At 38.9% G+C, this 25,689-nt stretch overlaps 1 protein-coding gene across 1 annotated transcript in view; it reads left to right on the top strand.

Moving 5' to 3' along the window:
• atp2c1 (ATPase secretory pathway Ca2+ transporting 1) overlaps positions 1-25,689 on the top strand; it is a 96,574-nt gene that overhangs the window by 48,098 nt on the left and 22,787 nt on the right. The window contains exons 8-17 of the mRNA XM_072283325.1: positions 9,315-9,470; positions 9,976-10,044; positions 10,588-10,663; positions 12,308-12,374; positions 14,502-14,626; positions 14,953-15,050; positions 18,385-18,480; positions 18,629-18,718; positions 20,706-20,810; positions 23,184-23,340. Of these exons, the coding sequence (XP_072139426.1) occupies positions 9,315-9,470; positions 9,976-10,044; positions 10,588-10,663; positions 12,308-12,374; positions 14,502-14,626; positions 14,953-15,050; positions 18,385-18,480; positions 18,629-18,718; positions 20,706-20,810; positions 23,184-23,340 (1,039 nt within the window). The remainder of the gene's footprint in view (positions 1-9,314; positions 9,471-9,975; positions 10,045-10,587; positions 10,664-12,307; positions 12,375-14,501; positions 14,627-14,952; positions 15,051-18,384; positions 18,481-18,628; positions 18,719-20,705; positions 20,811-23,183; positions 23,341-25,689) is intronic.

The following is a 25,689-nucleotide window of genomic DNA, read 5'->3' as shown; positions in this document are numbered from 1 at the left end:
GAAACGCTGGTGAGTTCTCCAGGCCCGAGCTCATCTCAGATGGACCGAAAGACTGTGGAACCATGTGCTGTGGTCAGATGAGTCCACATTTCAGCTAGTTTTCGGAAAAAAACGGGCGTCGAGTTCTCCGTGCCAAAGATGAAAACGACCATCCAGATTGTTATCAGCGAAAGGTGCAAAAGCCAGCATCTGTGATGGTATGGGGGTGCATCAGTGCCCACGGCATGGGTGAGTTGCATGTATGTGAAGGTACCATTGACTCTGAGGCGTATATTAGGATTTTAGAGAGACATATGTTGGCATCAATGGGACGTCTCTTCCCGGGACGTCCATGCTTATTTCAGTAGGACAATGCCAGACCACATTCTGCATGGGCTACAACAGCGTGGCTTTGTAGACACAGAGTGCGTCTGCTTGACTGGCCTGCTGCCAGTCCAGATCTATCTCCTATTGAAAATGTATGGCGCATCATGAAGAGGAGAATCAGGCAACGGAGACCACGGACTGTTGAGCAGCTGAATTCTTATATCAAGCAAGAATGGACAAAATTTCCAATTGCAAATCTACTACAATTAGTACCCTCAGTTCCAAAACGATTAAAAAGTGTTATTAAAAGGAAAGATGATGTAACACAATGGTAAATATGCCTCTGTCCCAACTTCTGTTGAGTGTGTTGCAGCCATCAAATTCTAAATTTGTGTATGTTTACAAAATACAATTAAGTTGGTCAGTAAAACTATTGAAAATCTTTTCTTTGTACTTTTGTCAGTTAAATAAAGGTTAAATGTAGGCTACGTTTGGGGATATCTCTGTTCTACCATTCCCCAGCTGGAAGAGTAGGCTCAATGGAAACTTCCAAAATTCTTACCTAGTTTGATTGACTAGATGCAGGGCAGTGATATTTCTGTTGGTTTAGGAATCTGGAACCAGGAATTCCAGTTTCAGAATAAGATGATGACTTTTTGAGACTGAAGTGAGGAAATATTTCATCACGCGGAGGGTGGTAAGCATTTGGCATTCTCTAAACTGGAGGGCTCTAGAGAGTCAGTTATAGAGTTTTCTCGAACAGAATTTGGTCAATTTTTGTCTCATAAGGGAATCTAGGAAAATAGGGTTGTTGCAGGAGCCATGATGAAGCAAGCATAAGAGATTAATTAGCCTTTTCCTATTCTTACTTGTGTTTGTATTTAATTTCCAGCATTGATCTCTTTGCAATCACATCTTGGCAGTGGCCATTAGATTGCATCCTTTATTTCTATTTCCATCATTACCTTATTACATACGGCATTCACAGCAAGGTAGATGAATTCAGAAGCCTTTAATTTTGTCCATTTACCATTTTTTTTTCCTGCTCTGAATCAACCTGGGTGTATACATTTTGTTTGTATTGTCTTATTGACGTGATTGTACTTATCAATTTGTTATTCTGTGCCAACATCTTGTCTTTATTTCTTTTGTTCTTTATCCCCCTTACCAGCACCTGCTTCCATAAGTATTTACTTAAAAACCTTATCAGCAGCCCTTGTTATTTGCTTCATAGGAACACTAGATCCAGCCTGATTCAAGTGAAGCCAGTATGTATGAGATTGCCCAATGATTCAAACCCCATTTCTCTCCCATGCTTCCAAGGAAAGAGCATGCAGGAGATTGGATATATGTAGAGAGGAAACAATAAGCATGAGGAATCTCCCAAGTTCTCTTGTTATTGAATCTCTTGAGCCTCTTTCTTTTATCCAGTTGTACTTGTTCCATATCTAATGGTCCTTTTGAAAAAGATTGGTTCATCGCTTAAACTGCTGGTTTCTCTGTTTCTCTCCTTTTTGTTCAGAGTTAAAATACTGAATTTAAATCAATGTGTGAAATGACAGCTAACCCATCACATATCCCTGCGCACACTTATAACACTTACAAGCATGAGGAATCTCCCAAGTTCTCTTGTTATTGAATCTCTTTTGAGCCTCTTTCTTTTATCCAGTTCTACTTGGATTTACCAGGACCACATTACGCCACTTGTTATTGAACTTCATATGTCAGATAAAGAGACTGCCATTTTACATCAGGGCTCATTAAGCAGTGTTCAAGAAGCTCTAATGTAAATTGTTGGATTCCTATCTTGCACAAAGGAAAATGATTATGGTTGTTCAAGCTTAATCAGCCCACTCTCCAGGAAATTTCTGCAGAAAATCCCAATCCAGACTCAACTGTCTGTTATACAAGGGCAAAATCCACCATATTTTGAGCATTTACTACCATCATCAGTCACAATGGCTCCAGTTTTTACCATCATTGAAATGTGTTGTAAATACAAGTTGTAAATGTGTTGACAAGGCTACTCAGACAGCCTCCAAGTTTGGTGATCTCTCACACCAAGGATAAGGAAAGAAGGGACATAGGAGTATCATGGCCTGAATGTATCCCTCCATGCCACACAGCATTCCTGACTTCAAAATGCATTTGCCACTGGGTTTAAATCCTGAAACTAGAGCACTACAAAATCTTTGGAGTACTATCACCTTTTGAACTGCAAAGATGCAAGAAGGCAACTCGTTGTTTACCTCCTGATGAACAATAAATACTGCCTTGTCAGTGCTGTCCAACTCCAGTACATGATCAAAAACTTGCCATGTCAGTGAAGGAGGTATTAAATGGTTGTGAATTTCCTGATTAACAATTCTTATTTATCAACTACTTGGAAAGAAAGTGAATGCCATTTGAGGGATTTGCATAATCCAGTTAATGTTTCTAGTATCTGACCCCTTTAATGTAGAAACATAGAAAGCCTACAGCACAATACAGGCCCTTTGGCCCACAAAACTGTGCCAAACATGTCCTTACCTTAGAAATTACCTAGGGTTACCCATAGCCCTTTATTTTTCTAAGCTCCATGTACCTGTCCGGGAGTTGCTTAAAAGACCCTATCGTATCTGCCTCCACCACCATCGCCGGCAGCCAATTCCATGCACTCACCACTCTCTGCATTTAAAAAAAAACACATATCCTAGACATCTCCTCTGTACCTACTTCCATGCACCTTAAAATTGTACCCTCTCGTGCTAGCCGTTTCAACCCTGGGAAAAAACCTCTGACTATCCACATGATCAATGCCTCTCATCATCTCATACATCTCCATCAGGTCACCTCTCATATTCCGTCGCTCCAAGGATAAAAGGTCGAGTTTACTTAACCTATTCTCATAAGGCATGTCCCAATCCAGGCAACATCCTTGTAAATATCCTCTGCACCCTTTCTATGGTTTCTACATCCTTCCTGTAGTGAGGCGACCAGAACTGAGCACAGTACTCCAAGTGGGGTCTGACCAGGGTCCTATATAGCTGCAACATTACCTCTTGGCTTCTAAACTCATCCCATAATTGATGAAGGCCAATGCACCGTATGCTTTCTTAACTACAGAGTCAACCTGCGCTGCAGCTTTGAGTGTCTTATGGACTCAGACCCCAAGATTCTTCTGATCCTCCACACTGCCAAGAGTCTTACCATTAATACTATATTCTGCCATCATATTTGACCTACCAAAATGAACCACCTCATGCTTATCTGGGTTGAACTCTATCTGCCACTTCTCAGCCCAGTTTTGCATCCTATCAATGTTCTGCTGTAACCTCTGACAACCCTCCACACTATCAACAACACTCCTAACCTTTGTGTGATCAGCACATTTACTAACCCATCCCTCCACTTCCTCATCCAGGTAATTTTTAAAAATGACGAAGAGTAGGGGTCCCAGAACAGATCCCTGAGGCACACCACTGGTCACCGACCTACATGCTGATGACCCATTTACAACCACTCTTTACCTTCTGTGAGCATGCCAGTTCTGGATCCACAAAGCAAGGTCCCCTTGGATCCCATGCCTCCTTCCTTTCTCAATACATGGGGTACCTTGTCAAATGCCTTGCTGAAATCTATACACACTACATCTACTGCTCTACCTTCATCAATGTCTTTAGTTACATCCTCAAAAAATTCAATCAGGCTCGTAAGGCACGACCTACCTTTGACAAAGCTATGCTGACTATTCCTAATCATATTATGCCTGTCCAAATATTTATAAACCCTGCCTCTCAGAATCTTCTCCATCAACTTACCAACCACTGAAATAAGTCACTGGTCTAGAATTTCCTGGACTATCTCTACGCCCTTTCTTGAATAAGGGAACAACATCTGCAACCTTCCAATCCTCCAGAATCTCTCCCGTCCCCTTGATGATGCAAAGATCATCGCCAAGGCTTAGCAATCTCCTCCCTTACCTCCCACAGTAGCCTGGGGTACATCTCATCCGGTCCCGGTGACTTATCCAACTTGATGCTTTCCAAATGCTCCAGCACATCCTCTTTCTTAATATCTACATCCTCAAGCTTTTCAGTCCTCTGTAAGTCACCCCTATAATTGCCAAGATCCTTTTCTGTAGTGAATACTGAAGCAAAGTACTGATTAAGTACCTCTGCTATCTCCTCCGCTTCCATACACACTTTTCCATTGTCACACTTGATTGGTCCTATTCTCTCACATCTTGTCCTCTTGCTCTTCACATACTTGTAGAATGTCTTAGGGTTTTCCCTAATCCTGTCCGCCAAGGGCTTCTCGTGGCCCCTTCTGGCTCTCCTAATTTCTTTCTTAAACTTTTTCCTGCTGGCCTTATAATCTTCTCGATCTCTATCACTACCTAGTTTTTTGAACCTTTCGTAAGCTCTTCTTTTCTTGACTAGATTTACAACAGCCTTTCTACATCACAGTGCCTGTACCCTACCATCCTTTACCTGTCTCATTGGAACGTACCTCTGCAGACCTCCACGCAAATATCCCCTGAGCATTTGCCACATTTCTTTCGTACATTTCCCTGAGAACATCTTTTCCCAATTTATGCTTCCAAGTTCCAGCCTGATAGCGTTTTTATTTCCCCTTACTCCAATTAAATGCTTTCCTAACTTGTCTGTTCCTATCCCTGTCCAATGAAGATAAAGGAGATAGAATTGTGATCACTATCTCCAAAAGCTCTCCCACTGACACCTGACCAGGTTCACTTCCCAATACCAGATCAAGTACAGCCTCTCCTCTTGTAGACTTATCTACATATTGTGTCAAGAAACCTTCCTGAACACACCTAACAAACTCCACCCCATCTAAACCCCTTGCTCTAGGGTAGTGGTCACCAAGCTTTTTAAGCCCAAGATCCCCTACCTCGACCTTAGTGAAAGGCAAGAACTACCTACTAAATTGTTTAGAGAAAACACAGCTCAGATTGTACTTCCAATTTGAGGCCTTTTATTTGGGCTAATTGTATTTGAATTACACAAAACACTTTTGTCAAACTTTCAAATTAGTTCAAACAAGAAAACACTGTAACTAGCATATCAAACAGGCCATAGCTGTCTTTCGTTAAGAATATTACAATACTTCACACCTTTAATTCTAAGTTTCATTATTTAGTTTAATTTCAACACGAAAAATAAATGGATAAAAATTGACTGTTGCACTCAGTGTGAGGACTGGGGCTGAATACTTTTTGCTAGTTCCCTGAAATTTGGCTTATAACTACAGACAGCCAGTCTGAGATAGTCTGTGAGGTGTCTGTCAGTAAGAGAGCTCCTGTACTTAGATTTAATAATTTTCATCAGTGAAAATGCAATGTCACATAGATAAGTTGACCTGAAGTAGGCACTGACTTTTAGTGCACATGTGGTGAGATGAAGAAACTTCTCCCTGCTGACAAGCCCCCAAAAGCCACCGTCCCTTGATCTTGCTTTAAGCTTGATGTCATTTTGCAAATCAACTATTTCCATTTCAATATTACTTGGCACACCAAATACTTGCTGGAATTTGGCTGCTATCTGTTCTATATCGATCGGCAGAAATGGGTTTGAAATAAATGCAGCAATATCTTTCATGACGTTTAACTCCCCAAAACGCCGATCGAATTCTATTGCCAGTTTGTCTAGGCGAGCACAGTACTGCTCAGGGCAAAAAGCATTCTTTTCCTTGATGGCCTGTAACATTTTTTCCAAGTTGGGAAAGTGTCAGCCTCCCATTCTTTAAATTTGAAATCCAAACGCCGAGCTCGGCCTTAAACACATTTACTGTGCTTATCATGTGGGTTAGGTGTTGGTCTTTTCCCATGAGCTCGTTGTTAATTGCATTTAATTTAGCCATTATGTCTGTCAGAAACCCTAAATCCAGTAGCCACGCATCATCTGACAGCTCCTTGTGCTCCTCGTTTCTTGTTGACAGAAAAGCCTTTATCTCAGGCAACAAGTCAAGAAATTGTTGCAGCACTTTGCCGCGACTCAACCACTGAACATCAGCATGAAGAATTATGTCTCCGTAAGCGGCATCGAGCTCATCAATGCCTTGAATAAGCGGTGCTGAAGCGCTTTTGCTCGAATCAAGTTTATCAATTTGACTACCAGTGTCATTACAGGAGTAAAGCCCACGACCTTCCCAGCCAAGGCCTGCTGATGAAACACGCAGTGATAATCCAGGAAGCTGGGAAAATCAGGGTCATTATGGCACAGTTCTATAAAACCAACACGCACACCGTGCATTGCTGGGACCCCATCAGTAGTAATTGCCACCAGTTTATGAATGGGGATGTCATTTTCACGGATATATTTTTTAAACTCATTGTAAATATCCTCACCTCTCGTTCTCTCCTTTAACTGCAAAAGAGTGAGGAAGTCCTCCTTTGTTGTAAAATCCTGGAAAGCCATTCTGACAAATACAACAAGCTGAGCTGTTTGCATTACATCCAGGGATTCATCGAATGGTAGTGAAAAATATTCACAAAGTGACAAGTCCTTTAACACTTGTCGATCCACATCCTCTGACAGTGACTCTACCCTCCTTGTCACTGTCGCAGGGCCAAGCTGTATATTATGTATTGCGGTTGTGATGTCGTTTTTGTTTTTAAAGCCATTAAAAACAGTCTCTGCGGTAATAGCCATTGCTTCCTTGAATAAATCGCCATCTGTAAAAGGCTTCTTGTGTTTAGCCAAAAGGTGACTTGCATGAAATGATGCTTCATTAGCAGCTTTATTTTGAGCAGCGTGTTTTGTGAAAAACGATTGCTGGGCCTTCAACCCCGATTTCAGCTCCTCACATTTCCTGGCACGAATTGTGCTCTTTGGGGGGTAGATGTCTTTAAATTTCTGGTGGTTGGTGTTGTGGTGCCGCTCCAGATTCCCTCTTTTAGTCAGTGCTTGTGTTTGGTGGCACAACATACATACACACTTGTCTTTCACCAAGGTAAATAGAAATTCCTCTTCCCATTCTGGATGGAAGTTGTACGTGTTCACCTTCTTACGTGGAGCCTCCGCAATGCTAGCTAGCTACCTTGCAGGATATCACCAGCGAGTGCCGTATATTGATGTTTGCAACAGTCTGTACTCTTACCTAACCTAATTGGTCACTTTGATGCCGCACAAGCTATGCTGAAAACGCAGTGCATGGCGGGGGAGCTATACACACAGGCGCACGGGGCAGAAAGAACGGAACTAAAACCTGCAACCCGGAAATAATCTCTCTTTACAAATAGTTTTCAGTAGCAAAAATATTGCTAGATTACCATTATCCTGATTAGCATTACTTATTTTTATAATGCTCAAATTACAACAATATTTGTGTATTTATTTTTCATTTTTTTCGGGATCTACTGGGAAAGTCTCAAAGATCGACCGGTCGATGGTGATAGACGGGTTGGCGACCCCTGCTCTAGGGAGATGCCAATCGATATTTTGGGAAATTAAAATCTCCCACCACCACAACCTTGTCATTATTACACCTTTTCAGAATCTGTCTCCCTGTCTGCTCCTTGATTTTCCTGTTACCATTGGGTGGTCTATAAAAAACACCCAGTAGAGTTATTGACCCCTTCCTGTTCCTAACTTCCACCCACAGAGACCCCGTAGACAATCCCTCCATGTCTTCCTCCTTTTCTGCAGCCGTGACACTATCTCTGATCAACAGTGCCATGCCCCCACCTCTTGCCTTCCTCTGTCCTTTCTGTAGCATTTAAAGCCTGGCACTCTAAGTAACAATTCCTGCCCCTGAGCCATCCAAGTCTCTGTAGTAATCACTTTTTCAGTCTGGAGGATCCGTTAATCTATTTATTCCACATTAATTAAACAAGATTTTAGCACAAAGCATGCCTGATATTTTAAATTAAGTAAAAATTGAGTACTGTAGTAGGTTGTCCAGTATTTTGGGTGTCCTTACAAGCATACATGACTGTAAATATTTTTTAAACAATGATTTTATTTAATTATTCTGAATCCATACTTATTTTCTATTTTGTACATTCATGAGAAATGGATCGATAACTTAGTTTTGCTTTGGATCTTCACAGATAAAATCAGATGAAAATTTCGGTTCCAATGAGAAACCTGTCATTGTGCTGTAAAAGCCACTTTCAGTCTTAATAGCATTAGATTTTATCTGCAATCTCTGCTATGGAGATGTAGAAAGACAGACTCCATGGGTCTTGGCTTAAAAATGCTGAATTTTTAAAAAGGCCATTTAATGATTTCCTGCTGATAGGAGGGGATATTTTGATATTCAACAGTGTTTTGTAATGCTTGGAGAACCCAGACTTGCCTTTTGTTAAACATACGTACTATTTAGAATGTGGATGCCCTCCAGTGTGCTGCTCTGTAGCAACCCTTTGCATGCCACCAGGTTTGATAATTATTTTTGTTTATTGCCTTATGTTTTACCCTTCATTATGTATACATGGAACTATGTCAGCAGGTAGATGCCAATTTTTCTGGATCTGTACTTCACGGCTATGCAAATAGAAATTTATGAGGATGTATATAATTGATACTAAAACACCAGTTGCTTAAAGGAATATTAGGAATTGGGATAATAGCTTGTTGAAATTAAGTCTGTTTATTCTGGGATTTTGAAAAAACATTTCGGCAGTTTAATGAGGTTTTTTTGTAAACCTTGTGATAAAATCCTGCATAAATAGTTTCTCTCTCCATGTATTACCCACCACAAAGCTCACTTCAAAACATTCCTTCCCTTATCACTTCTCTATTAGTCCTCTTAAACATATGTCCGCTTTACTCAGGCCATACAACACCTGGCTGTTTGGACCCCAGTGACAAGGGAAATTAAATATTTGTTTGTATAATCATGTCTGGGAGCATGTATTTGAAAACTTTGAATAAAGGCATAACCAGGCTCATTTGTGATCTGACTTTCATTCAAATAAATTGCCAGGAATATGCAGGTTGTATGTGAAAGGCATGAAAAAATTGTCTTGGAATATTTAAGTTTTATTTTGATTTTTTTTTAAGGTTGTGGATATATCCATTGATGAGTCGAGTCTTACAGGAGAGACCTCCCCGTGTTCAAAGTCAACTTCTCCGCAGCCATCAGCAACTAATGGAGACCTGACATCCAGAAATAATATTGCTTTCATGGGCACATTGGTTAGATGTGGTAGGGCCAAGGTAATTTTGACTGCTGAATTAAGTTAAACACGTTAAAGGCAAATGAAAATGGTTTAGTTAAATCTACAGTATGAAAATATTAAATGTTTGAGAATAATTTAGAACATTAGAGACAAAAGAGATGCAGATGCTGAAACCTGGCACAACATGAAAATCACTGGAAGAATTCAATAAGTCAGGCAGCATCTACAGATGGAAATGGGCAGTTGATGATTTGAGTTGTCTTCAACTGAACTATCAAGAACTTGTGCTTATCTTCATCAACTTCTCATTTGTTTCCTCCTAGTCCAGATGAAAGTTCTTGATCCAAAACATTGACTGTCATTTTCCCTCTGACATGCTGAGTTCCCTCAATGAACTCGTTGCTTTATTTAGAATATTTCTCTGTAGGTTCCAGTCTTTTCTGAGAACATTTATTTTGTGTAACAGCATGAAATTATATCTGAAGTAACTGGTAGTATGTTCCGTTATAATAATGGTAACGTTCTAATGCTTGTTCTTACAGGGCATTGTTATAGGAACAGGAGAGAACTCTGAATTTGGAGAGGTTTTTAAAATGATGCAGGCTGAAGAAGTAAGTTTTTGCAGCAATCATTTCAGTATTGTTCATTTATATTTTTACTTAATAAACTATTTTGCTACTTAATTTAGTGTAACCTCCACAATTTCATACCAGATTATTTATTGAGAACATTGCATTACAACATTGAAGATCAAGGCATTCATATGAAGCTCTTGAGGTTATAACTCTTAAACCTTGGTCATGCTTCATTGCATTGGAAATATTGTGTTTTGAAGCTTTAACTGCTGAGATTATATTGTTTTTATTTTTAAAGTTGCCATTTCAAGGTACTTTAGAACTTCAAGCTCTCTTTTAAAAAAAAACTCAAGGTGAACATCTGCATGAAACAATCACTAATATGGCAATGATGTCCCATCAATGTTAGAAATAAATTATTGCTGTCACATTGGGGAGGAATAAAAGATAGGAATTTAAAGAAGGAAATAGGAAGACTGATTATTATAAATTAGATGCTCGTTGTACTCTCAAATGGATATATGGTATTTCAAAGAATCTACTTAGTTTGCACTTCCAATTTGTTTTCATGTTTTTCAGGCCCCAAAAACACCGTTACAGAAAAGTATGGATCTGCTAGGAAAACAGCTTTCATTATATTCCTTTGGTATTATTGGTAAGAGAAATATTTTTGGATACTAACTATTTGAGAATGGAATTGAGTTACGGAAATTTCATGTAGATCATTTCATTACAACAGTGCATTGAGCAGTACAAAGAGAAACAGTAGGAGTTAAAAATAGTGTTACAGTTACAGAGAAAATGCAGAGCAGGCAGAAAATAAGATTCAAGGCCATAACGAAGTAGACTGTGAGCTCAACAGTCCATATAATTGTACTATGGGAATGTCTAACAGTTTTATAACAACAGGATATGAAGCTGTCCTTGACCCTGGTGGTACATGCTTTCTTGCTTCTGTATCTTCTGCCCAGTGAGAAGGGGTACATTTCTCATTGTCTGTGGTGGGTGGGATCTTTGATTATATTAGCCGCTATACCAAGACAGTGAGTTAGCTGCATTCATTATTTTGCCTTCTAATGTTCACAGCACATTAAGCTGGGCCCTGATGTGAAAAATGTTGGCACATAAATTATTTTAATTTAAGCAAATTGTGTCATTTCATGTGGGTGTTTAATTTTTCAAATATTCATTAAAAATTGATACAATATTACAAATTTTCTTAAGAAATAGAAGAGTAGACTGTTTTCTAAATGGAGAGAAAATTCAGAAATCTGAAGCACAAAGGGACTTAGGAGTCCTCGTGCAGGATTCCCTAAAGGTTAATTTGCAGATTGAGCCTGTGGTGAGGAAGGCAAATGTGATGTTAGCATTCATTTCAAGAGGACTAGAATATAGAGCAAGGATGTTATGTTGAAGCTTCATGAAGCACTGTTGAGGCCTTGCTTGGAGTATTGTGAGCAGTTTTGGGCCCCTTATCTTAGAAGGGATGTGCTGAAACTGGAGCAGGTTCAAAGGAAGTTCACAAAAATGATTCCAGGATTGAAAGGCTTGTATATGAAAAATGTTTGATGCCTATATTCACTAGAATACAGAAGAATGAGGGTGACCTCATTGATTCCCATCGAATGGTGAAAGGCTTTGATAGAGCGGATGTGGAGAGGAAAGGTCCTATGGTGGGAGAGTCTAGGACCAGAGGGCACAGCCTCAGAATACAGGGGCATCCTTTTAGAATGGAGATAAAGCGGAACTTCTTTAGTCAGAGAGTGGTGAATCTGTGGAATCTGTCACTACAGGCAGCTGCGGAGGCCAAATCTTTATGAATATTTAAGGCAGAGATTGATAGATTCTTAATTCGTTAGGGCATGAAGGAATATGGGGAGAAGGCAGGAGGCTGGGGCTGAGAGGGAAAATTGATCAGTCATGATGAGCTGATGGAGCAGACTTAATGTACCAAATGGCCTAATTCTGCTCCTATATCTTATGGTCTTAATTTTGGCACATATTATTGGCCTGCTTATCAGATAGATTCTCCCTCTGATTATGTAGGTTTCCTTCAGGTGCTCCAATTTTCCCCCTACATCCTAAACATGTATAGGTCTATAGATTAGTTGGCCACTGTGAATTGTCCTTACCTTAAGTAAGTGATAGGATTGTAAGGATATAAGATTAGAGGGGGAATAGGATTTCTCTGTGAGCTTATATTGGCCCCTATGTCAGAAAGAAATAATGGAATTAGAGTTTACAGTTTTTCAAATAATGCAATTTTGCATGATTGTAAATATTATTTCTGTTGTTACAGGTGTTATCATGCTGGTTGGTTGGTTGCAGGGAAAACACATTCTGGATATGTTCACTATTGGTGTGAGGTGAGTTAATGTTTTGAAAGAATAGGACTTAGACAATGGAACAGTACAGCACAATACAAGTCCCTTGGCTCATGATGTTGTGTTGACCTGGATAAACCTATTCAATGATCAATCTAACCCTTCTCTCCTACACAGCTCATAACCTATCATCTTTCTTACACCCATATGCCTATATAAGAGTCTCTTAAATACCCCTGTAGAAACAAACTGAAAAGTCATACAGAGCTGATGTTCAAAATAACAGGCGATTTATTTTCAAAATACTGGTGCGCGGCAGGAGACTAGTCAAAGCTGATCTACCTGAGTGTGAATTTGGTAGAGTTTTTAGATTCTCAGTTGACAAGATTACCAGTAAAACTACATTTTGATAAAAGATTTATGGTGTAAATAGACATAATTAAGCAACACGTTACAAAATAAAATGATTATCCACAGGTCTAACAACAAATGCAATTTCCTATTACGACAGTAGATACACATTCTAACATAATTAGTGAAGTTCCTGAAATTTGGGTGTCGTCACTGCTGTGTTTCATGTTTCTGCGTCTAGGCTTTGTCTGCAAAATTCACTAGCTCACTCAACCTTTCCTCATAAGATATGTTTTCTAATCCAGGTGGCATCCTGGTAAATCTCTGTATCCTCTCTAAACTTCCACATACTTCCTATAATGAAGTGACTACAACGAAACTCAAATATTTCGAGTGTGGTCTAGCCAGAGGTTTATAGAACTGCAACCTTACCTCCTGGCTCTTGAACTCGATCTCCTTTCTAATAAAGACTAACTCAGCATATGCCTTCTTAACCACCCTGTCAACTTGTGTGGCAATTTTGAGGGATCTATGAACTTTGACTCCAAGATTCCTCTGTTCCTCCATACCCCTAAGAATCCTGTCGTTAATCTTGTTCTCCACCTTCAAGTTTGATCTTTCAGAGTGTATCACTTATCCAGATTAAACTCCATCTGCCACTTCAGCATAGTAGTGTAGTGGTTAGGTTAATGCTTTACTGCACCAGTGATTGAAAAGTTGTGTTCAGTTCCACTCCTTTCTGTAAGGAGTTTGTACATTCTCCTCATGACTGTATTGTGCTTTCTTTGGATGCTCCAGTATCCACACACGTTCCAAAAGATGTACTGGTTAAGGTTAATAAGTTGTGGGCATGCTATGTTGGCACCAGAATCACAGTGACATTTATGGGCTGTCCGCAGTGTATTTATTTAGCTATTTATTGAGATACAGTGCAGAATAGGCCCTTCCGGCCCTTTGAGCTGTGCTGCCCAGCAACTCTAGATTTAACTGTAGCCTAATCTTGGGACAATTTACAGTGACCAATTAACCTACCAACCGGTACGTCTTCAGACTGTGGGACGAAACTGGAGCACCCTGAGGAAACCCATGCCATCATGGGGGGAATTGTACAAACTCCTTACAGACAGTAGCAAGAATCTGGCTGTTTCTTCTGGCTGTGTTTGGTGATTGACGCAAAGACAATGTATTTCATTGTATACTTTGATGTTTCGATGTACATGTGAACTGGCCAGTGGTGTAGTTCATCAGCAATGGACTTTGAGGCAAATGATCCCGAATTCAGCTGGCTCCTTGCATGCTTTCTATCCGTGCTAGGTTGAGCGTCAAGCCCTTTGGCAGGAGATACCTGCAACCCTGCAGCAGCCAGCAAATCAACCCAATCCATCTTGCTAGTCTGCTAAACAATCTTTTATATGACGAGCTGTCCATTAGATAGGCAATCCCGACATGGAGATAAAATATATACTAATGTGAAATTCATCTTTCAGTGAGAAAGAACAGGGAAGCAGGAAAACAAGTTATCAGAAACTACTGTTCTTTCAGTTTCTATCCAGTCAATTCTTCAAAGAAGCTGTACCAGACTTCTGGCACTGTGAATTATTAGACTATTCTCAGGTGTTTAGAAAAGATTAGAAAATTCCTTTTTACACAGAAATTGTCATTTTCATACTCTTTTTTTTGAAGATTATTAAGCTAAGCAAGATTTCATTCTGGATGTAACCAATGCACAGAGCAAGTTTAATGTCTACTTTGTGTGTATATTGTGTTCGAAGCAAATAACTGAGATTTTCTGTAACTATTTTACTTTGTTTGTTTTAGCTTGGCTGTTGCTGCCATTCCAGAGGGCTTGCCAATTGTTGTGACTGTAACATTGGCACTTGGAGTAATGAGAATGGTAAAGAAGAGAGCAATTGTGAAGAAGCTCCCAATTGTGGAAACTCTTGGTAAAGATTAATTCTATTAAACATAAGCAGAGAAAATGTTGTTATTTTCATTGACTTACATTCATTGCACCGTTTTACAAGTTAGAAGTTTGAATATAAATAGCAAGTGAATTGCAAATCTAATTGTGCTGACTCTAAACAGACTCTGTTCAGAGGCATTTAACAATGTGTGATGATTGCATGCATTATCAGCAACAGGTGGAAAATTGAGTTCAATTTATTAGCTGTAAATCACCAGAGCAAAGTGACTAGGCTGTTTGCTGAAAAGGTCATTGTGATTGAAGCACTCTTTTTGCTGAATTTCAATTGTGATATTTCCATCCTAGGCTGTTGTAATGTAATATGCTCTGATAAAACTGGGACATTAACAAAGAATGAAATGACAGTGACTCACATTTATACATCAGATGGGCAACATGCTGAGGTAAAAATTATTTCATCATTTTTGCCTGAAGTTGTAATTGAAGTGATGAGCATAGTTTATTTTAAAAGGCCAAGTGGTGCCATGTACGTTTGGTATTAGTCTTACTGACTTGTTCCTTCATGTCTTTAGGAGATGGTCATTTTTGGTTGCAATGTAAAACAAAAATCGATACAAGTTTTGAGACTGTTACTTTAATATTCAAGCACTAATGAGCAAGTCACTTAAAAGGAACGGTGCAGTGTTTGGAGTTGAATTCTAAACAGAATCCTTCAAGACGAAGGATCCTGAAACCATATACTTAAGCTAATTTACAGTGCCCTGTCTCTAACTATTCTATTGCTCTTGTTTCTCTTGAAGCATTTTATGAGACTTTTTAAACCTTGCACTTTCTGATGTAATATCATAAGATATAGTGGCAGAATTAATCCATTCAGCCCATTGGGTCTGCACTACCGTTCAATCATAGCTTATCTTCTATTTCAATCCAATTCTCCCACCCTCCCACCCTCTCCCTGTACCCATTAACCCCTTAATCTGTATGTTTGATTTTGTTTTAATTTCTTTAATCCATTTTCTTTTTAATAATGAGTTGAAGTTCATACCGTTCTCAGTATTTTTTTGTGTATATAATTTTTGTATTTGCATAGTTTGTCTTCTTTTACACAGATTGTTTACCAGTCTTTGTTTGTAGTTTTTCACTGATTCTTTTGTATTTATTTGTTCTGCTGTGAATGTGCAAGAAAATGATTCCCAGGGTAGTCCGTCCTGATGAAGGCTTTGGCTTGGAATGTCAACTGTTTGCTCTGTTCCATAGACATTACCTGACCTACTGAGCTCCAGCAACTTAGGTGTAGTACAATGGACTCCGGTTAATTGAGCCATCAGTTAATTAGAGCATCTGCTTACTTGGGACAAAAACTAATTGAGAAAATAGCTGGAATTCCCCTCTTTTATTAAGGACATTCCACCATTTATCTGGGATAAGAAACTGTTGCTGAATAGTTTCTAACTGGCATCAGTCACATTAACTTGTTGTCTCCATTAGACACAACACCTTGCTTAGAGCAAACAATTTTTAAATAGTGTCAGTTGCATGTGTTTGTGTATTGAGGGTTGGATATTCCAGAAATGGCAGGGAGTGAAAATGAAACAATTTCATTACTTCAACAAGTTAGGAACTACGAAGAATTTGAAGGTATTGACAATCATCTTGTGTGTTAGAATGAAAGTGAAGATTTGGAGGATGCAGTCATTGAAAGCATTGTATGTATGCTGGCAGTCCATTATCTGTACTTGGTGGCTGCACTGATTTTCTTCATTTACAGTCAATCAAAAGAACATGTCAGTGTACACTGGATGAATTCTAGTGATAACTATTAAGAACAAATACAATTTTATTGTATGGTAGTAATATTAATGATATTTCATTCTGTCTAACTGGTGGTATTGTGGATAGCAAGGACGATTGGTGGGAAGCTTGTAGATGTTTCTAATTTGTTCTGTACTTAATTGAAATACTTAATTTGTTACTCAGTTAAATGGTAGTTTGTTGTTTTACACCTTTTTGACTATTTCCATGAAACGGTACTTGAGCAGTCTCTTAATTGGGCCAAAATGTACTCTGGTCCTAATGTGTATCAATTAACTGGAATCCACTATACAGGTTTCCCCCGCTATCTGAAGGTACAGCGTTCCTATGAAACGGTTTGTAAGCCGGAATGTCGTAAAGCGAAGAAGCAATTACCATTTATTTATATGGGAAAATTTTGTGAGCATTGGCAGACCCAAAAATAACCTACCAAATCATGCCAAATAACACATAAAACCTAAAATAACAGTAACATATAGTAAAAGCAGGAATGATATGATAAATACACAGCCTATATAAAGTGGAAATACTTTTCCACAATCATTTAGCAAAAATCTCACGCAAGCGCCATCGGCAAAAACACGTCGCAAGTGCTGTCGGCAGGAAATCTCACGCATGTGCAGTTGACAAAAACACTCTCTCCAGTAACCTTTAAGCTATGAAACTGCCAAATCATACCAAATAACACGTAAAAATGCACAACCGATATGAAGTAGAAATAATGTAAGTACAGTGTAGTATCACTTACGGGAATTGGGAAGACACCGAGCACACTGATGATGGTGTGTTAGGCTGAGTTGTCGGAGATTGGGGTGGTGCAGTGGCCCCCACCCTCGGTGCAGCGACCCGATACCAATCCGCAAAGCATGCAGGGGTACAGCGGTAGCCGGGAGGCACACAGCACATCTTTAAGAAAAAAGCCAAAATAAACAAGCTAATTAATTAGGTGCCGCCCGGCACGTAAATGTCGGCCCAGATCAGAGATGATTGCCAATTGCATCGCCTCTGATCTGGGCCGACAATTACGTGCCAGGCGGCACCTAATTAATTATCTTGTTTATTTCGGCTTTTTTCTTAAAGGTGTGTTGAGTGTGCCTCCCGGCTACTGCTGCACTCTCCGCGAATTGGTATCTGTCCGTGGCCCGGGGGTTTGGGGTGGTGGGACAGTGGGGTGTCATCTCGTCGTCTGTTTCCATTAGGGCAGACAGCTCATCTTCTCCTATGACTACCTGCCTCGATGTCGAAGGTCAAGGTTCGTCGTCTGCTGTGGCTGATGTGGAAGGCTTGCTTGACTGCTTAGCCTCACGCATTTTTAGATCATACAGTTCTTTGTAAGCACTCAAACCGTCCTGTAAATATGCCCTAAACCGACGTACCCTTTCAAAATTAAAGTTGTACGTTATCACTGCAGCGAAAATCTCACGCAGTCACTTTCTGTCTGTTTGCTACTGCATTCGGTTTCGATTGTTATCATTTCCTCTTCCAATTGCATCAGCTCTTCATCTTTCAGTTCTTGGTCATGGGATTCCAAAACCACTTCAACATCATCTTTGTCAACTTCCACAAGCCAAACTCACTTTGTCCTTACTTCGTTCACCATGATTGAAACGCTTAATTATGTCTAGTTTTACGCTAAGTGTAACACCCTTACGAGCTCTTTTAGGCTTTTCCGATACCTAAGAACTCACCTTGCAAACGGCTGCTCACAGGCATGTGTTTAAGCAATGCCAGCGAGAATGCAGTTCCGAATCTGGGGGAGAGCGGCTGCTTTTTATCGCACGCTGCCTTTTTTTTGTAACAGTGAAAACACCTTCTGTTAGCGAAAACAGGGAACTAATGTAGGTCTTTCGTAACAGTGAGGTTTTGTAAAGCGAACGTTCGAAAAGCGGGTGACTCCTGTATATGGTGATATATATGTACTTGGAAAATGAATTCACTTTGAACATTGTTCTGTTTATCATGCAGGTTACTGGTGTTGGCTACAATAGAAATGGAGAAGTAGTAATGGATGGTGAAGTAATACACGGCTTTTCTAAGTCAACGATAAGCAAAATCGTGGAGGTATGGTAGTTGATACATCTGTAAAACAAATGGAACAAATAACCTGCATAATTTATATCATTAGACAGTTTTAAATTAATTTTCCATTTATTTTATTGTGAAAATACTTGCCGCATGATTACATCTGCACCTTTTTATATTTATCCAGGCTGGCTGTGTATGTAATGATGCTGTTATTCGAAATGATGCATTAATGGGGCAACCTACTGAGGGCGCTTTGATTGCACTGGCAATGAAGGTGAATATGTGAGAAATCATCTGGCTCAGTATTTGTAGATAAAGTTCATACACTGTTACTGGATAATGATACATTTCTTTAACTTTTAACATCTTTCAGTGAAGGTATGCCTAGAATGCTGTATTCTGGTTTGATATAAAATATCTAGGAAATACGCTGAAATGATTAACCTTTTTGTCCCAGAAATTCCAGTGAATGAGTTTTGAACTGTGAGTGGTTTCTGGGAAATAGGCAAGCTCAATTTACTTTTATGACCAGACTATGTGAACTTTGGCTTATGTAAATTATCTTGATAAGAGGATAGTGGTTATGCAATTTGGGTTAGGAGGAGGCTTATTCACTGAAAATATCAAAAATAGTTTGTCAAGTTTCAGTAGAACTTGATTTTTAAAAAATTATAAAGCCTATACACAAATTAATGAGATGGAACCTGATCCATTAACCTATGATCCTAGTAGCTTTATTTTATGATGTTTCATTCTGACTAACGGCTGGTGTTATGATGTTTCATTCTGACTAACGGCTGGTGTTGTGGTTAGCAGGGAAGATTGGGTGGGGAGTTTGCCAATGGAAAGAATCCCAACGAGTGCAACATGATGCATTTAAGGAAGTCAGAAAGGTGTAGAACATGTATAGTCGATGTTCATTAACTCTTATTAACCACGTATTATAGCTTCTATAGTTTCTTGAACATGAGAATACAAGTGTATAGGGTGGTAAAGAAAGTGTATGGCATGCTTGCCTCCAAAGGCAAGGTAAAAATAGAAAAATGGGGAAGTTATATTACAACACTATAAAACATTGATTAGACTGCTCTTGGAGTATTATGTGCCACATAGCGCACACTGCAATTGTGCAGGAAAGAGTACAGAGGGAATTCACACAGATATTGCCTAGATTGGAGGACTTAAGTTATAAGGAGAGTACAGATAGGCTGGGTTTGTTTTCCCTCAAATGCAGGAGGCTAAGGGGTGACTTAAATGAGATTGAATTTGAAAGGGCATAAATAAATTGGATATTGAGAATCTTTTTGCTATGCAAAGAGTATCAAAATGACAGCGTATAGATTAATATAGGAGGAAGGAGTTTTAAAGGTAATTTAAGGGGAAAGTTTATTTTCACGGTGGCTAATATCTGGAACAAGCTCTAAAGAAGGAAGTGAAATCAGCTGCACTTGCTGTGTTTAAGAGACACTCAATAGGCAAGGCATAAAAAGATATGGACCTATTATGGGAAAATGGAATTAGAGCAGATTGGAAATAAAGATTGCTTTGGATGTTGTATGCTTTGATGATGAGTTTAGTTTGGCTATTCATTTGTGGGGTATGTGGAAATGACCAGGACACAATCCTACCTTGTTATAAAACTGCGCAGTTATAGTGATTACACAGAGACAGTTGCAAGCAGAGATTTTAGTTTAATCCTCTGGCTTTGATAGATCAGCTATGTCAAAATAGTTGGAAATGCGATGAAACACATTTAAGCGATTGCCAAAAGGAAACAGCTGATCTCTCTTTTACCTGACATTGTCAATTACAAGGATGCTGGAAGTGTATTCACTTGTGATATACAGAAGAAATTTAGATAAATTCCTGAAGCAGAAATTTTTAACTGGACTACTGGCAATTATAAGTTTTGCGAAAGAGGCAGCTTAAACATGGACAGAATTGCTGCTTTCTCTGCTGAATTTCAACATTTAATCCTTTATGACCTGATAAAGCATAATTTCTCAATAAAAATGCATAAAAATGTGGTTTGTTTTTATGCCAAGTATTTTGATTGATTTGTGAATTTGATTAGTAGCTCTTTGCTACTCCTTGACAATTATGTTAATACTAATAACTTGTTCATTTACAACTCTGTCCATTGCAGTGCAAGTTCACAAGCATATATGGGAAAACATTGTTATACACCTTGAGAAAAGCTTCCAAGTCATTAATGTTTTGTCTCCCCTTTTACTCTCTACTCCCTCCCCACCCCCCACAAGATGGGACTAGACGGTCTCCAGCAGGATTATATAAGGCGAGCTGAATATCCATTTTCCTCTGAGCAGAAGTGGATGGCTGTCAAGTGTGTGCACAGAACTCAGCAGGTTAGGTATATTCTGGTTTAATAATTTGAATGTCCTCTGGATTAAAGGATCAGCCTTCTGAACATGGAGACGTTATTACCATGTCACAAACACGGGATTCTGCAGATGTGTGTGTTGCTTGGTATATGTTTTATAAATAGGCTTTCTGCATCAATCACATGATTTTAGCATGTATAATTTGTGTAGCTATCAATCTTGTTTTGTCCCCTCCACAAAAAAAAATTATAGCTGCTACACTTCAAAATTTTAATAATCTCATACTGAAGATAGTATTTATTCTAATACTGTAGTTTGCAGTTTGTTTCTGCAGATTGGAGTTCTAGGATTGTCACTTGTATAACTTCTTTCTCAGCCCCTGAATGGTGCAAATAGCTTTCTCATTGATGCTGTGACCTTCTTAGACAGCCCGTCGAGATCTAGAGTGACTTAATTTTTCAACAGTTTTGTAGGTTCTGAGGAAACCACTACAGATGGGGCAGGAGGTGTCTGAGAGGGTTGATGGGTAGGTCGTGAGGTGGTCAGCTCTTTCCGCCTTGAACAAGGGACTCTGTATGTCCTTAATGGACACCGTTAATATGCTGTTTATTTCATAATTTAGAAGACAATGCCATATAATTCTCTATGAAAAGAATTCTGGATTGTGATGATGTGAGTTTTGAGCATATTTGAAAGAAATTAATATATTTGATTTGGATCTTCATTTCAGACCAGGATTGTCTATTTTTCCCCAACCTGGGGAAGTTGGGCAGTGAATCAAATAATTTGCTTGTGTGGTAATCCAGCAGGGTGTGCTTTTTTTTAAAATGAAATAATGGAGATCTACTTGGCTATTAGTGTCTGCTCATGTAGCTGATATTCATTTATGTATGGGTCCATGGAATTATTTGAAAACTATTTTGTCAATCAAGTAGATTTGGACAAAACTAAGACTGCATAATTTTCTTGGGCAGTAGACTTCGCTAAAGATTAACTTTCTGTTCTTGGATTGGTCAAATCTTTCTTCTTGTTACTGGTCTTGAAGTCAATTACAATTTAGATCAAATTTTAAAATCAACAAAATTGAGTAGCAAAGCTTGTTCAGTTTTTATGATTTCCCTGTCAGGTTTGTGCCTTTTGTAGTTAATGTAGAACCCATGAATTTTGAGTCAGTGTGATTTTTTTAAAAAAATTGCATTGGATGTAACTTTCATATCCCTGAGGACTGCTTCAAGCTAGAGTTGTGGACCATGGAAGCAGGACCTTTTGCCCTCGCTGGCCAAGCTGAACTAGACCCATTTGGCTAGATTCCTCTTTACCTTTCATATTCAAGTTCAAATGTTGTTTAAGCATTGTAATTCTACTAACCTTTAGCACTTCCTCTATACCCACCACCATCTCTATGGAAAACTTGCTCTTCAACTCCACTTTAAATATTTCCCCTCTCACCTTCAACCTATATTCTCTTGTATTAGATTCCCATTTTGGTTATAATTCCCCATCACTCCAAACCCACTCCAGGGAAAATAGTCCCAGCTTTTCCAGTCTCTCCTTTTTAACTCAATCCTTTCAATCTTAACATTCTTGCAAATATTTCTGCACCCTGTCTGGCTGAATCCCATATTATGATGCCCAGAACAGTACACAGTATTCCAGGTGCAGCCTCACCAATCTCTTGTACAGCTGTAACATGATATTCCAACTCCTGTATTCTGAGGAAGGCAAGTATATCAAATGCCTTCTTCACCACCTCATCTACCAGCTTTCCATGTTCATCAACACTCCAAGGTGCCCTGGCAATCACTGTGTATGCCTTACTTTGGTTTACATCCCAGAATGCATCACTTCACACTAGTTTGAGTTAAGTAACATCTGCTGTTCCTTTGCCTACTGTCCAGTTGATCTAGATCCTGTGGAAACCTTCGATAACCTTTCTCACCACTAATTTTGCTGTTAATCTGCAAACTTACAAATCATGTCTTCTACATTCCCATCCAGATTGTTAATATAAATAACAAACAGTGGAGCCAGCATGGATTCCTGTGGCACACCACTGATCATAATTCTACAAACTGAAAAACAATCCTCCAACTCACTCTGAATCCTATACAATCTCAACTTCCAGAACAGTAGGACTTTGTTAAAAGCCTTGCTAAATTCAAGGTAGACAATCTTTATTACCCTGCCCTTGTCCATTCTCTTGGTCACCTTTTCAAAAATACTCAGTTACATTCATGCATAAATATTTGGCTTGATTTCATTTTTAACTTGCACTGATGTCAAAAGTAGCTGATTCCCTTTGGGAATAATTAAAAGAAGTAACAAAGTTGGTAATGCAGGTTGCTACAGTCGTTTATTAAATGTCATAACAGTTCATTTGCATTTCTTTCCCCATAGGATAAAGCAGAAATTTATTTTATGAAAGGAGCTTATGAACAAGTAATTCGATTTTGCTCTAGCTACAGTAGTCACTCGCAAATTCTGCCGCTCATCCAGCAACAAAAGGAGTTGTATCAACAGGAAGAAACTTACATGGGTACTGCTGGACTCCGAGGTAATGCAAGGTTTTTGTTTCCCTGAAGTATGAAAGGGTGTATTGTTCTGAATACTTATAGACATGAATATGTATGTCGACATGCAAGTAGTAATCCCTTTTACATTCATTTATTACAGATGTTTTTTTTTCATATTAAATTGCTTAAGTAGCTTTGCTACTTTGCTACTTATTTCCTCCAGGCAACAGGAATTAATTTAAACATAAGTAAGACTTACTGAGTAAACCGAGAGGGAATAGGATGAGTATAGATTTTCTGACTCATACTCCATTTGCCTAAGGTCAGAAGCCACCCATGTACCAAAATGAATTCTAATAGCAGGGAACTGCAAATCATCTCTTAGCATTTCTCATGACTTTTGTCACCAGCAAAACTTTGCATTAAAAAATTATGATAATAGTCATGCTCTGTGTGTTGGAAATGCATGGTTAACAAAGTCCAGTGTGGAAATCAAAATTTACACTTTTAACTTGTGCCTCATTTTAAAGTGACAAATGGAACCAAAATCTTTATAGTGACTTTTACAATTAAATTGCTAAACTTGTTAGATATGGAGCTTCTCAGCATTCATGTAATTTTTATAAGAAACAAATAGTTTTCCAAAACTATTGATGGCATTGTCTTGATCTGATGATTTGCCTCTTAAACTACATACTAAATGACAAATTTAGTTGAATGTCCTTTTTTCAGCTTCTGACTTTTCACATTTTATTGTCAGAAGCTCCATGTAAAGGACAATAACTTCCATTTGCTTGTCTGTTATAAAAGAGGTAGCTATAATAATTATTGATCTCACTGTTCTGTCAAATTTGATTATTAGCCCCAAATTCTTTTTTTAAAAAGCATAATGAGCTACTGTATTTTTTTAAACAATACTAAGCATTTCCTTGAACCGTTTTCCTGAGCTAACATTCTGCTTGGTCTCCAACAGTTCATAAACCTGGCCTTAAAGATTCCAAATATCGTATCAATGCAGGTCCTAAACAATTTGAGTAAATCTAGAAATTTAGTAGATATCTGGCGAGTTCAACATCCTACCGACAAGGACTATTCTTATTATTCTCATGTCCACAAATCCTATAGTAGAATAGACTATTTTTTGGTTGACTCTCATTTAATTTCTCGTGTTACCAGTACAAAATATCATAATAATCTCTGACCATAGCCCCTCGACAATGTCCCTAGATCTCTCCCTTCCCAAACGAATCTTCTCCTAGCATTTTAACCCTTCCCTACTCACTGATAAGAAATTTATAGAAAACATCACCACCAGATTAAAAGGTTTCATAGAAATTAACGATAACGGTGAAGTGTCAAATTCCACACTCTGGGAGACATTAAAAGTTGTACTTCGTGGGTATATAATTTCATATGAATCCGCTGCTAAGAAGGAGAGAGAGGGGCGATTATTAGAGATTAAGAATACTCTTCCAACCCTCGAAGTGACATGCCAAGCCTCAAAATCCTTTGAAGATTATAATAAGATAATGAAGCTTAAATATGAGTACAATTGCATCTTGGGTAGTCAAATAAACAACCTCCTCTTAAAATTAAGGCAAAAGCATTTCAAAATGGGGGACAAGCCTGGGGGGCTCCTGGCGCGGCAGTTCAGGGGCGCCCTGGCCCTAAGGTCAATCCACTGCATTAGATTGAGGGTGGGCACCTTGTTAACTAACCCCAAGGAGGTAAATGATTGTTTTAAAGAATTTTACAGTGAACTCTACACTTCTCAATGCAATGTCACTCAATCTGATTTGAATGACTTCTTTGACTCTCTTGTAATGCCGAAACTTAGTGACACTGCTAGGGAGGACCTAGATTCCGACTTCTCATTGGAAGAAATAACCTCTACCATTAAGTCATTTCCGTCCGGCAAGGCAGCTGGGCCAGATGAATTGGCTGCAAATTTTATAAGAAATTTTGTGATATCCTCGCCCCACTTCTCCTCAGAATGGTATCTTGCTCTAAGAGAGACAAAGCCTTGCCTAAAACATTGTACGAGGCTAACATTTCCCTCATTCTAAAGAAAGGTAAAGGGGAAACAGACCCGGCCAGCTATAGGCCCATTGCACTCCAGAACTTTGGTAGAAAGGCAATTACTAAAATGCTGGCTAATTGGCTAAATAAGCATTTGTCATCTATCTTTCATCCTGATCAGATGGGATTCATCCTGGGCAGGTTTTCTTTTTCCAATGTCAGACGCCTCCTTAATACTATGTGTGCTGATCATGGGAAAGCTAGTGGGGCAGCATTCTTCTCCCTTGTTGCACAGAAGGCTTTTGACCAGATTGAGTGGCCTTACATGTTTGAGTCACTGTACCGATTTGGGTTTGGCAAGTCATTTATAT

This window comes from Mobula birostris, chromosome 19, assembly GCF_030028105.1.
Source record: "Mobula birostris isolate sMobBir1 chromosome 19, sMobBir1.hap1, whole genome shotgun sequence".
NCBI classification, from domain to species: Eukaryota; Metazoa; Chordata; class Chondrichthyes; order Myliobatiformes; family Myliobatidae; genus Mobula; species Mobula birostris.
Note: the sequence above shows the minus strand (reverse complement) of the source record. Positions and strands in the feature narration are given on the sequence as shown.